General features: G+C 37.4%; 1 protein-coding gene across 1 annotated transcript in view; it reads right to left on the reverse strand.

Moving 5' to 3' along the window:
- Window positions 1–15,086, reverse strand: part of cacna1aa (calcium channel, voltage-dependent, P/Q type, alpha 1A subunit, a) — an 81,101-nt gene that overhangs the window by 23,575 nt on the left and 42,440 nt on the right. The window contains 13 exon segments of the mRNA XM_043228204.1: window positions 818–914; window positions 2,711–2,838; window positions 3,995–4,145; window positions 4,237–4,334; window positions 4,461–4,526; window positions 5,327–5,443; window positions 8,387–8,470; window positions 9,693–9,803; window positions 10,212–10,376; window positions 10,507–10,708; window positions 10,812–10,952; window positions 11,030–11,190; window positions 11,650–11,746. Coding sequence (XP_043084139.1) covers window positions 818–914; window positions 2,711–2,838; window positions 3,995–4,145; window positions 4,237–4,334; window positions 4,461–4,526; window positions 5,327–5,443; window positions 8,387–8,470; window positions 9,693–9,803; window positions 10,212–10,376; window positions 10,507–10,708; window positions 10,812–10,952; window positions 11,030–11,190; window positions 11,650–11,746 — 1,618 coding nt within the window.

Raw genomic sequence — 15,086 nt, forward strand, 5'->3', positions numbered from 1 at the left:
CTAACGGAGGAGACATGTGCCTGAGCATCTCATACATATCCCTGAAACTGATTCTGCCACTGGGCAACCGAAACAAAACAAAAACCAAAGGAAATGTGCATGGGAGAGAGAGAAAGAGAAGAAGAAAAGGGGTAAATCAAAAAAAGAAGGGTTCAGGAAGGAGATTGGGGAAGTGGGAGGGGAGGAGAACAGAACAGAACAAAAAGAAGGTTATTGGCCTGGACGAAAGGAGCGGCTTGGTAAACTAGGCTGCCGTAAGACTGATGATCGGTCATTTGTGGGTGAGGGGTGGGGGTAGGTGGGAGGGGGTTGTGCTGGACGTCTTGAATTGCTAAAAAGGCGTTCTATGCAATTGGGCAGGTTGCATAGAAGAGCATGCGGGCTTCAGAACAGGCATAAAGTCCCGCTGCTGGCAGGGCGTTGTAATGAAGTTTAATGTCAATGCAGTTTCTGTCCCCCTCCACCCAGAACAATGCACGCTACCATCATACCAGCTAGGCCTAGCCGTGCCTCAACAGCAAGCAAAACAAAAATCAAAGATGGCTGATTCATTCGTTTTTTTGTTTGTTTGTTTGTTTGTCTTTCACTTTAGTGGTTTTCTCGTTTGCTTGTTCCATACACACTAGTGCACTAGTTCATGCTCCTGTAAGTGTCGGCATTGTCCTGCACATTCTCATTGTCATATCAAGTAGAATGCAAGTAGAAATGGTGAGAGTACAAAAACATTGTTGAAAAGAACAAAAGAAGAGGAGGTAAGCGACATTCATTGCATTCTGGATGCTAGCAGGTAATATTAGTTTTTAAGTGGAAGTCAAACCTTGCAGGCCACCCTATGAGGACATTTCTTGCCTAAGCCCAGAGGGGGGTCGATAACTCGCAATAAACTGTACATATCCTTATAATGAATGCGCCCGCTGTAAGAAGAATACAGGGAAGTTAGAGAACACAACTCAGAACAGAGACATTGGCAGGAAGAAGAGCACAAGAACAGGAAGAGAAGCACAGAATCACACACACACATTTTCTTATTTGCTCATCACCCGTTTGTGCCGTCAAATCTGTTCACACACATCTCCTCAACCGTCTCTGCTTCACTTCTGATTTTTTCCTTATTCCTACTTTTCAGTTTGTTCTGCTTTCTACCTATATTTACTTTTATTGTCTTCCTCTTTCTCTGTTTATTTACTCTTTCCTTCTTTTCTACTTTTTAAGTTCCTAATTTTCTCTTCTACTTGCATTTCTTTTTTTTCCATCTTTTTTTTTCATTCTCTTTATCACCATTTACAGCTTCCTTCTTTTATGTTTCCTTTACTTGCTTCCTGTTTTCCTTTTGTTGATTGTATTCCTTTCTTTCTTGTTTGTTGTTTCCTGCTTCCTTTTCCCAACCCCTTCCCTTTTCCTTTCATGAACTATTTTCTTTACTTACTGTTTTTCTGGCTTCCTTGTCGTGTTTCCTTTTCCTTTGTTTCACGGTACATGTCCTTTCTTTGTTGATCTTTTCCTTTCCACCTTCTACCTTCCTCCTTTTCTTTCATTTTTTGTTTTCCTTCCTTAATCTTTCCCTTTCTCATGCTTTTTTTCCTCCTTCCTTTCTCTCTTTCTCCCTTTGAGTTTACCCTCGGTTCACTTTTCCTTTCTCTTTTTTTACTACATCTTTTCTTTTGTTGCTCCTTTTTCCACTTCATTTTTCGTCCTTTTTCCTTCTTGCTTTCTTAATGTCAGATTGATTCTGCCGTTCAGAATGAAGACTCTCTGGAAGCCTCCCTCTCCGAAATCTTTTCAGCATAATTTCCCTTGGTAAAAAGGCTTTAATCCTGCTTGCATGTTAAGATTCAGTCCTTCCTATTCTTCTCCGAATATCTGATTAACTCTCGGTTGCCCGCCTACATTACTGTCTAACACACAACATTAGGGTGACAGGCACTGGAATGCAGATACCGGGAAACTTAGCGTGTTCAGTAGAAGGGAGGGGGCTGGCACAGTAAGTTTGGCTTGCAGTATGCAGTATTCCAGAGTGGGAGGACTGGGACTCACAGAAGGGCACGTAGGAGGGTTTGGGGGGGATTGATGGATTTTAGCAGAGCTGAGAAGCTCAAATCCATGATCCCTTTCTCTCAGCTGGTACTGTGGTATTCTGCTCCCTGTTTGGTCCAAGGTGGTACAATGAAGCCAGGCTCTGTACTTTAAAGACTTTGCCAGAGGCCACAGCTCTATACCGATGTCAAAAACGAAGCGTTCCAGTCGAACACATAAAAGAGGGCCAATGTGGTCTGTTATTTAGGACAGAGGCTATATTCACAGTTGTGAAAATGTACAACACATTTAAAGCACACTGTCCTTGCACACAAGACCAAAAAAATTTAAAACAGCCTCTTGAAAAAGATGTGTCCAGCAAATTAAGGGGACAAAGAAATTCGAAAAAAGTAAGGCTCTGTTAGATGCAATTCTGCATTTAAAAGAATCCATGGTTTCACATTTTAGGACATTATTGATTAATTATTAAGAACATGTTATAGACAATTGAGTGGTATCTATTTAGCGTATTAATAAGTTTAGGGAGATGTAATTAAACACAATTATACATTTTATGAATTTGCTTCATGTTACTACGTATTATGTACTTTTCACATTTAGTATGTAACATACAATAGTGGTATATAATAAAATATTGAAAAAGCATGTTTATGTGTGCAAGTGCACATAGGCTCACCAAGCAGCTGGATCATACTCCGCCCAGATTCTCACATACTCGTCCAGGTGATGGGGTCCCAGGATAGAAGAGTCACGCGTCAGGTACTCAAAATTATCCATGATCACAGCCACAAACAGATTCAACATCTACACACAAGTAAATCACAGGACTAAGAAGTCTACCACTAACACATTTCTCAGCTTTTAAGCGGTGTTACTGTACTGTATACAATTATGCTGTATTTAAAAAGTGGTCAGAGTACTTTGTAATGTAATCCATTACATTGCACATTGTAGGGAATATAATTTATTATTAATATAAAGTATGATTAATTTTAGATTTCATTTGATCTCATTCATCACATTGATTTACATAGGATAATCATGTACATACTGATATAAAAATGCATTCTATGCATTGTAATTAACAACATGAAGTGCATTACACATTGCATTTTGCCAAAGTTTCCCATTGGGTAAGTGGGTTTAATGAAAAGGTAATCATTGATTAAATCATAATTAATGTAAAATTTGGAATATATATATATATATATATATATATATATATATATATATATATATATATATATATATATATATATATATATATATATATAAATCATTGATAATTGCCATTATCATTTACGATCATCATAATTTACATTGAATGATCTTTATATAATTTCTTGAAGCAACCACATGCCATATCTTTAGATTTATCGCTTTCCTATAGTATTGAGCCTCAAATGTGAACTATACATATTGGTTTCTTCTTTAAATAAAAAAGCAAAAATATGCATAGTGTTATACTGCTGTCCTCAACTAAAATGTGGACAATGCAAAAAATGTATATATATATATATATATATATATATATATATATACAAATAATACAATGAAAACTAAATTACAACTTTACATCAGTAGATATAATCAGAAGTTTGTTTGCATTATGTTTTGCTGTATCACCGGAACAGATGGAAAAGTAATAGAGAAGTATGTCTCATGTCTGAGTCACTTTTCACCACTGATGACAAATGTGGCGGCTTCTCAGCAAAAACAGCAAAATGATAAATTCTAGTGCCAGATTCCCTCTTACTATAATAAAACGCCCACTAAAGAAATGGAATCTGTTGCTCACAATTGGAGATCTTTTCATCTGAATTTGAAGCTTTCCAAAAGCTATTTTATGCAATAGCAGGGCCAACATTAGTCACCGCAAAATGCTGTAGTGAAATGTCCCCGCTATAAATGATGCCTGTGACTACAATGGTAGTAATAACAAGAGTGCTGACGTTCTCACCAGAAAAGAACACAGGAAGATGAAGGAGACAAAGTAGAGGTAGGCAAACTCGCTCCCACATTCTGGCTCGTTGGTATGAGAGAGAGGATCACACACCTTCTTTCCCAGACATGACAGCATGATATCGTGCCATGCCTCACCTGTAGCACTCCTACAAACACACGGTGTTGAACTGCGGTTATACAGTGTTTGTAACCCACGCACACCCTTCAACAGAGTCGGCCTGTGATTCACACACAAACCTGAAGAGCAGCATTAGGGCCTGGAAAAAAGTCCTGAAGTTGTTGTGCTGGTTAATGGCACTCTCACCATCCTCCTCAATCGCAATGTTCCCAAACAGCTGTGAAACACAAAACCCACCCCAGCATAAACCCACAATCTCATTGCCCACTACCTGCAAATATAGCCATTTACCTATTCTCGGTATGTCCTGTGCAGCCTCCCACACACTCTCTCACAGACTCACCTGCATGCCAATGATGGCGTAGATGAAGAACAGCATGGCGATGAGTAGGCACACATACGGCAGAGCCTAAGCACAGCAGATAAACCATCAATTAAATGAGTGTGAAAACCTGTTACTGACAGTCTGAGTAGTCTGCTGTAGGGAAATTAGCACACATTTTAAGACGACTATGAAAACAGGCCCAATTAACCCTGAAAAATCATTTATGATTAAATTCTTTATGCTTTTGTCATTCTTTGACCACTATTTTAAGCACATACCGTTAAATATTCTTTTTCCATGACAAATGTCTGACATAGCAAGTGGGATATCAGATTAATATAATGTATAATGGTTTGCTTAGATTTTAGTTATTTAGTAATTTACAGGCTAGCTAAGAGCTTCGGTTTCAGCTCACACAGTTATTCCTGTTCAATGGCAACTAACTGAAATATTTTTAAAGTAGTAAATTTACTAGGAAATTTTTTTTTAAATAAAATATACTGAACTAAAACTAAAAATTAAATATAAATAAAATAAAATTAATACAACTTACAAAAGCATCTAATAAAATGACTAAGAGTTATATAACATTATATAAATAAAATAATGCACAGGTCAAGCAATTCAATTTTCAGCATTACTGATAATCAATTTTGGATGAGTATTTGTACTAGATTCTTAAAAATAAAGTAGTACATTTTTTATTACCATAATACACATTTTGTATTCACACCTTTATTGTTTTTAAAAAAATAAAAACAACCTTTATTAACCAATATTTCACCAGTAATTTCTTTAATAAGATAATGTTTGCTGTACGGTTAAAACAAAACAACACCTGCATACTATTTTGTGTGTGTGTGTGTGTGTGTGTGTGTGTCTACCTTGAAAGACTGGACGAAGGTCCAGAGCAGGATGCGTATGGTCTCACCCTGCCTGAGCAACTTAATGAGACGAGCAGCTCGGAAGAGCCTTAGAAAACTCAGATTTATGAAGTTGTTCTACAGAGACGGAAAGGAAGCAGTAGACAGAAATAGAGAAGGGGCAGACAGACAGAGAAAGGAAATGATGTCAGTCCATACCATTTGATTACAAACTGTCAAGAAATTAAAAAGGAAGAACTAAGAAAGGAAGAAAAGAAGGAAAATAGGAATTAAATCAAACAAGGAGAAACCAAAAAACAAATAATCAAACAAGACTGAACAGGCTCAGCATATCCAGTGGTGAAAAGGGGAGAAGACAAAGATAAAGGGAGGAGGCAGCAACTCATACAAAAAGTATATATATATATATATATATGTATAATTATAGAATAAAATAAAATACTGTAAAAGAGTTGTCATTAGGGAAGGGAGTGCACAGACCCTAACTTCTTGCTTCAGTCAACCAAATGCACTGATCTTTAGATTCACGTGGAATCATGCCAACCACACTAATAGCAAACAATGACCAACAGAGGGCACTAGCAAAGACAAGAGACACGTGCTGGGTTAAAGGACATATTTCAGTCAGTTGTGGGAAAGCTTTGTCTTTTGTTTTTCTTTTGTTTTCAGGAAGAAATGTGTCGGGAAGAAATGACTTCTCATTGTCCTTTAAGCAGCACAGAGATACTGGGAAACTAAAATAGAGCTCAATGTGGATTTAACTCCATCTCTACCTTCATTACTGACACGTTTAGATGTGTTTGGTACACTTACATCTATGTGTGTGTTGATGTCTTTGAATGTACTTGACTGTATGAAGATGCAGTGTTAAAAACAACAATTACTAGCGTTCCCTGTCAGCAAAAAAGCACAACATGCATTCAGAAAACCTGCAGAGAAACACTAAACGTCTAGACTGTGTGCTAAAGGATCGATTACGCCTCAGCTGCGAGGGGTTTTGTCATATTGTTAGACAAGCAGGGGTGAGAGGTCATCATGACTCGAGCACATGCATCGTTATATCATCATCAGCCACAGGGAAACAGATGCATTAGATGCATTACTCCAAAAGAAAAATTACAAACCATCTACATGTAGATGTTGCAGAAGCATGGTTTATAGCAGTATTTTTGGAGGTTGATTAAACAACCATTGTGATTGGTTTATTCGGGTCATGGATATACACATGAGTTTCATAGTGCATTTTGATTGGATGGAGTCATCAGAGGGCAAAGCCGCCATAAAGAAGAGTTTAAAGAAAGCATGTAAAACAAAGATAAAACAAGACATGAATTATCATTATGCATATCAACAAACCTTTTGATTCAAATAAAGGTTGATTATAACAAAAAACATTTTTAAAACAACACACTTTTCATATGCAGTTTGAAAAGCAATACATTTATATTTGACAGTCTTGTAACTGGAGATCTGACTTCAGTCTTTAATAATAAATGTAGCAAAACTTTAGTACTAATCTCTTCAGGTGGCTCTCCAGGTACAGGACTGGGGTTTAAAATAAAAATAGATAAATAAACAACACTTATTAATACAGCATTTCACATCACATTTCTGTTAAAAGACACCATGAAATTAAAATAAAAGCTTATTTGTGTTTGCACTGAGGTCATCAGTATGCTTGTGTAATCCAAAAGCTGCGAGACTAAATTTAATTAAAATTTAATAATCACATTTTTTCTTTGCTGGGGAATGGAACAGAAGTATTGATGACTAAAATGTAGGCCCAACTAAATGCCTTTTAGAAAATGAAAGTCCCTTTTCCATAATGCAACCTGCCATCAAGGTGCATTAGCAAGTAATTAATCATGTTTTTTCCAAAAAAAAGTCATAAAAGCAAACTACTGCTATTACATAAATAAAATTAAATAAGTAAACCACATACAAGCAGGGTTTGATATGAAGGAGGGGGTTGGGGGATTTTCCCCCCTCCGGGCTATGCATCCCTGCCTTGCTATTATTTTTTATCCCTGGTGGTTTAACTAACTCTGAGTTTCAAAAATCTCTGTTGATACAATTTCTGTTGTATTAAAAACATTTAATGGCATGACATTTACTTGCCTAAAAAGACGGATTTATCATGTGCATTGTTAACAGATCACACTAACTAGGCTATAATTAACCTTACTATCCCCCCTCTGCTTTTTTCACCGATTGCACACTGCATACAGATAATGCAAAAATTCATAAAGAACTCTTCAAACTCTCCAGGTTAAAAACAAAACAAAATAATATTCATTATATACACACACACGCATCCTTGTATCTTTTCATATAATTTAATAATAGTTTATTATTATTATTATTATTATTATTATTATTATTATTATTAGGCAGCAGTTGTTTTAACAATGTGTGATTTGACATAATGGAGTACATCATCAAAATCAAACAAAATAATTTATTTACATATCAGTCATGAACCATGTCTTTCTAGTCGCATTTGGGGCGGGGCATTCTACAAGTCATCAATACTTTTGGTCTTTTGACCTAGAAAATTACAGAACGTTTTGAATGTGTAGATTCGATATTTTAATTTGTCTAATTTTAGGTCAATTTTGATTCCATGGAGTCTTTAAAATGCCAGTACAACAGGTTTCGATGATCTGCTGGTAAAAACAAGAAAAAGAAAAAAACATACACAAACACGTTTTGCTCATACTTAGAAACACCCATCACCATTTGCTGAATTATGAAAACATTTGAGAGCAACATTTTTACTGGTAGGTCAGTTTGATCTGGCTGGGGGATAGATGACAACGCTGGAAGAGTAACAGACCCCCGTCACCACTGAGCACCACTGGCTCACTGATCTGCCTCAAACACCAACTGGGACGATTATATAAGACTTTTAGGAGTTCCTTACACCTCAGTGAGCAAGAGAAGATCCTGCTGAGAGTCTCTCAATCACATACGGAAATACACACAAGCGTACAGACAGGATACACAAACAAACACGCACATACGCACTCACAGATGGCAGCCCTTCTGCTACACACTTACCCCTAGCTCTGTGACTAAAATATCAGTGATGCTGCCAAGTACAGTCACACAGTCGAAGATGTTCCAGGCGTCTTTGAAGTAGTTCTGTGGCAAAAAGACATAGATGCGTTTGTCAGCTGGGCTAAAGGAGGATTACGCTTGGCACGTACATATACATTCAGTGACCCGCCGAAAAGAAATAGGAGCAAGTGATTTATTTTCACTCTCTGGTGCTAATGAAACGTCTCCTTTTCCCCTTTTAGCCCTTATTCCTTCATTGAGTTTACAGCCTGTGTACAAAAAAGGGTAGATGCCTAGAAGACTGGTGGCCCAGATGCTGAACATGACGGCCTTTTTGTGAGCTGCCAAGTGAGTGCCTGCAGGAAAACAGTGCATTAGGGCCATTCAGTACACCAGCTGCATTGGATCAGGGGCACCGGTGCAAAGAATGTGTATGTGTGTGTGTGCGTGTGTGTGTGTGTGTGAGACTCTTTCCATCAACTACCCTTCATACCCATCATCTTCATTTCGTTAAAAAACCATCCTCCTTTTTTCCATTTTCTACTCCTAATCACTTCAATGTGCCCTCCAGCTCACTATCTTCATGTGCGTCTCTTTTAGCTGACTACAACCATTTCTTTTGTGTCCTGCGCTTACAAGTCCCAACCCTCTCATCTTCTTCAGAACGCAGCTTCTTTGATCTCTCTTTCTCATGCTTGATCTGTTCATAAATCTGCATGTGCAGTTCTAATTCTGACCTCTGTGGTTTTTAAAGACTTTTGTCCCAATTCCTACAGCCCTGTTTCACACAACAAAGGTATATCAAATCAAACGTCAAACACGTTGCCGCATCTGCCAACAGCAAGAGAGGTGAGACAATTAAATAGCCAAATTTACGTCTACGGCAATAGTGGCCTTTACGTTGATGTCTATGGAGGAAAGCTCAAAAATATCTTTTATTTTAGTGTGAACTATCCCTTTAAGACCACATGATTGTTGATATTTGACAATGTTATTTTTGTATGTAAATCTGCATCAAGATGAGCCAGTTCCTGTCTCTTAGTCAAACAAACAATGTGGCACATTTCATTTATTCACATTTGATTTTTGTTTTGTTGACTTAATACAATAAAAATGCAATATGTGCCAGTACACAGAGTTTTGTGGCATCATTAGGCATCTTATATAAACTTTGATGATAAAATGTTTTTTTTATTAAAGTAACTGCACACTTTCACTCACATTTGCTGCTTAGTGAGTAACAATTCTAGGTCTGTCCTGCACACACATTCTGTTAAACATGAGGAAAACTGTACAGGAGACTCACCAGCGCTCCAAAGGCAATGATCTTCAGTATGCACTCCATGGAGAAAAGTGAGGTGAACACTATGTTCAGGTTGGCTAACACAGCTTCATAGGCATTTGATGCTCCATCATACTAAACAAACACAACATATTTAAACTGTGTTTAGCATCTCAAATTTTGCACTACAAAAAAAGAAGCATATTGTGCTGGTATTGTGGAGTAAAAAGGTTACAATGTTCTCAGGTATAAAAATGTGAACACAAGGGAAGTTTAGCTTTAGGGATTTTAATTGAAGCATGTTTATCTCAGCTAGTTAATGGAAGGCTATCCGCTGCCATCAGAGTAAGTGTAATTACTGCGTTCACATGCTCCTTGGATGCTCTAATGTCCCAAGTTTTGTTTTTACTTTCATTACCCAACACTACTAAAGATTATAAACTCTGTAATGGTTAGTTTGTACAATCACAATCTTTTAAAAGCAAATTTATAATACATTGAAAGGCTAATTCTCAAAATATATAAAGTGAAATACTGCCACACCTTCATCATAAGGACAATGGTGTTGAGGGCAATCAAGGCCATGATGGTGTATTCAAATGGAGGAGACACCACAAACTCCCACATGCGGTACTGGAATGTTTGTTTGTTCTGAGGCATGTGTCGCGTGAGCGGTTTAGCATTGATGGCGAAGTCTATGCAGGCTCTCTGAAATCAGAAGAGATACGGTGAGGTTAATCGAGCTGAAAATCTGCGGCACCACATAAATGAGATCAGTGCCAGCGCTATGCATAAAAAATCATTTAGCTCAAAAACCCTCCATTTGATATGTCCTCACCTCATTCTTTTCCAGGCTATAGTCCTCCATCATTTTATCTCCTTGCTCCTGGAAAGTGATGATGATAAGAGCCACGAAGATGTTGACGAAGAAGAAGGGGAAGACCACGAAGTACACCACGTAAAAGATGGACATTTCCATCCGATAACCTGGACTCGGGCCCTGATTCTCGTAGGTCGCATCCACTGAATGTTTCAGCACCCTGGAGAGTGGCACAAAAATAAGGCATTGAGTGATATGCTGTAATTGGAACAAGACCTTAGATATATTGTTTAAAATAACTTCAACTTAAAAAAAAAACATACTGTGGCCACCCCTCTCCCGTAGAAACGGTGAAGAGGGTGAGAAGGGCCCAGAGCACATTGTCGTAGTGGAAATCGTATTTCTTCCATTCCCGCTTCTGCGCCCGCACTTCGTTATCTTTTTCATAGACAAGATATTCGCCCCTAAACAACAAAATGCTTTTAGAATAACAAGCCATTATGTGTGTTCATCAGTTTATTTGCGTGTGTGTTTGTCTCACCTGCAGTCACGCTCAAACTCCTTCGATTCATCAGTACAGTAGAAGAAACGGCCTTTGAAGAGCTGCACAGCCACCACAGCAAAGATGAACATGAACAGCATGTAGACAATGAGGATGTTCAGCACATTCTTCAGAGAGTTCACCACACAGTCGAAGACAGCCTGAAAATAGAAAAAAAGAGAAGAGACAAATTCAAACATGGCCTGAAAAATGTAAAAATGCAACTGTATAATACTAATAAATATACATAAAAGATTTTGTTAACGTTAACTGAAACAAGCCTAACAATTAAAATTAAATTAAATTAAATTAAATCACTAACCCCTAAAAAGCAGCAATAAAACAATCAAAAACACGCTTTAAAAATAAAAACAGAAATGATATAGCCCAATGGTTAAACACAAGCTTATGAGATATGTCACAACAGCATCAAAACTGTACAAACACAAGTAAGTAAAATATCATAAAAACAGAAACAGAATTAGCAAACCAGCAAAAAAAAGGAAATCAAGCGCAGCCTGAAATGAAACATACGAAAGGCATTTAAACAACACAGCTCTTTTGAAAACAGAAACATCTCGTTCAAAATGAGGAGGAAAAATACAACCAAACACAGGTACCTTCAGCTTGGGCAGACGCTTGATGGTTTTCAGAGGCCGCAGTACTCGGAGCACACGCAGAGACTTGATAGTGCTGAGGTCTTTTCCCTTGTTTCCTCTGCAGATGAACACACACACACACACACACACACACACAAACAAACAACAGAGTTAGAAAGTGAAATGGCAGGAGGCGTTAGGCTACATGGGTAATTGGTCTTACGCTCACACGCACACACACACAATTTGGGGTGAGTTAGTAGCTCAGGCTGTTAAAGCGATAAAACACGCCTGCAACATCCACACATTTACTCCCAGCCAATCAGGAATCTCGTCCGTGTCCTTGCTAAGAATGTAGCCTGTTGTAGCAAGACAATCAAGCCCATTTCACAGCACTTAGGATAGGCACATACTAAAACACATGCACACAGTCAATGTCACAACACACACACACACACACTCTCAGACACGCTTGCTGGAGTGGCTCATGCTGTACTGGAAACTATCTCAGCGGATGTAATATCCACTGTACTCTCTTAGCCCATGCTGGAACCACCACTGTACCTCTTTTCCCAAGGAACACTGGCTGGTTTCATTACATTGCCATGATGACAGCATGAAACATACGGAGCAGATTCAGGCATCCCTGCTGCAGAATGCCCAGCCAAACCTCTTTCTTTCTTGTTTTTGGGGTTGTTCATTAGCAAACACAACATATAAAGGACCTGGAAAAACACATCCAGTCACTCCGGAGGGGAGGAGCTTCCACCAATCAGCCCTGGCTCTGTAGCCTGATGAACCACGTCATTCTGAAGCTAATCAATCTGAAGACTTTCTGGCCTACATTATCAAAATTTGCAAGTCGCTCTTGTGGTACCCAAGCATAACCATCCACCAGATGTGTGTACAGCTGTTGCACGGCAGATGTGTGCCTAGTGACAAGCAAGCTGAACGCAAAATTCATATACTAAAGAATAAACCATGCGAATGTGTGGTTGTACACTGACTTATATTACTGAAAAACATTTACTATTTTTTTAAGAATCACATACATGTGGGGTCTAAAGGTTTTTTTTCTTTATTAATTCAACATTTCTGTATTAAAAACGATTAAAAAACTTTTAGAGTTGAATGGAAATGTTTTTGGACGAAGTCATTTACGCTCGCCTAGCATAATAAATGCAGTAATACTGTGAAACATTACAGTTTAAAATAATTGCATAAGCATATCTTCACTGTCACTTTGAATTAATTTAATGCATTCCTGCTGAATAAACTTTATGATAAATGGTAGCGCATATGAACGCTTGAACATAATATGCTATCAAAATATTTAATTATTTTATGCTATAAATTTATGCTATAAATTATTCTTAATTATTATTATCTTTTTTTTTGTAATACTGATGTGTTCTTGAATTCCATAAAGGAGTAACAACTTAAATTTGCTTCTGCTTCGCAGCCAAAGGAAACATTTCTTTAGACTTTTTGTCTAAAATGTGTCCTCACAACTTTGTTCATTTCCACGTTTAAATAAAAAAGGCTTTTATACACTTTTAGACCTCACTGTATAAAATATAGATATATATTTCTCTCTCCCTCATATATTTTGCATCTTTATTGTCTCCCCTGTCCTCTCTTCTCCTCTTCTGTCTCAGTGTCAAGGACAGAGGGCAGCGCTCTAGATTTCCAGCGCCGTGCCGAATCCTGCCCTCTCAGCAGATGTAGTTACACACTGTCAAGCATAAACAAGCGTCCATCAGAGAAGTGCTGTTAGAGTGACGGGTGCAGAGGTGAGCGACCTCTCAAACCCCCCTTTAGAACTACGTGGACTGAATGATCATCCACGGGTGGTTAACACAGAAACGGTGACAGAGTGATAGAAGGACATGGGTGACTTGCAGACAGACAAAGAGACAAATCCAAAAAAGAAAGAGAGGAAAGCTGTGTAATTGCCAGGACAAGCATTAAGAGCAAAAGAGAGAAAAGTGAGAGAGAGACATTACCCGTTGTGACCGCTGTAGGTGTAAGCAGTTGAAAGAGGAATCAGACACACAAACACACACACACACAAAGACATGGGGGAGAAAGGGAGTTAGAAGGAAGAAAAACATTAATATGAGACACATAAATCAAAAAGAGATGCAAGCTTGTGAATTATTGCACATCCACACACCCATACGTCTGTGTTCACTTACCCATTTCTATCGTTTGGTTTTCCTCGCAACTTATTCTAGGAAGTGACCGCCTGACTGACATGATGATCAACCACAGTCCGTTTTGAATTTATGTTACGCTTAAGTGCAGATAATACATTTTAACTTTTAACTTATCTTTTTATAAATTTGACCACAATGGAGTGCAGCAGATTTCAGAAGTAAGACAAACATTCATTTTCTCCATAGAGGAACTGATATTTAAAATAACTACTGACCTACTGTTAGCTACGAGGTTGTTTCCTCTTGGATTATTATACTGAAACTAAATAATCAGGTTTAACATCAGTAATCCTTGTAAAAAACACGATTCATGATGAAATATAAGCAAACCGCACCAAGAAAACACTTTAGAGTATGCCAACTCTCGCGAATTACTGAGAATTGCACAGAATTTATTTAGAATCAATTTAGTATATTTATCAGTTGTCTTTTCCCTCATGAAAGCCATATAAGCAGTCTTGTATTGTCCTTTTTTCCAGATTTAGTTATTTATTTGCTTCAAATAAATTTTTTTATTTTGTTATTCACATCGAAAATGGTTGGATTGGGTCATGACTTTTAATTGTTTAATAAATACTTTCTAAAACCTATGGGAAAAAAAAGAATGAGATAAATCTACCAGAACCAAAGCTGTTGAAAAAAGAGGATTCTCAACCATCTGGGCATTAAGGAAAAATCCATCTAATTAAGAAAACAATGTGGAATGTATGTTTCTGGCTCAAGCTAATCTTAAAGATTTGATTAAACTGTAAAAAAATAAGTGTAATTACGTAAAATCGTAAAAATGCTACTGAAATTTTTTTTAATAGGTAAACAGTAAATTCCCATACTATATACAGGGAAAAACTGTAAAGCATCTAGCCAAAAGTAAATGTATTGTTAATGTTAATTTTACAGTAAAACATTGTTAATTGTAGAGTTTTAAAAGTAGTTAGAATATATCAATGTAAAATTTACAGATACAAAATAAAAAAAACAATATCCCTAGAACTCCCCGCGTGACTCTACATTTGAAAGTATTTTGCTTAAATAGTGTTTTTTAATAGGTTTTGTTATCATTTATCATTTCACGACATAACTGTTTTTACAGTGTATTGATATCACTCTGAACTTGCCTTTTAAGTGTACAACAAGCATAGATAGTGCACAGACTGTGGGTGATCTGTAGGCATGTCGTCTGAGGCTGAGACTGGCTAACATACACGTATGCACACTTTCACACAAATCTAAATCTATTTG

This window comes from Puntigrus tetrazona, chromosome 3 (genome assembly GCF_018831695.1).
Source record: "Puntigrus tetrazona isolate hp1 chromosome 3, ASM1883169v1, whole genome shotgun sequence".
Lineage (NCBI taxonomy): Eukaryota > Metazoa > Chordata > Actinopteri > Cypriniformes > Cyprinidae > Puntigrus > Puntigrus tetrazona.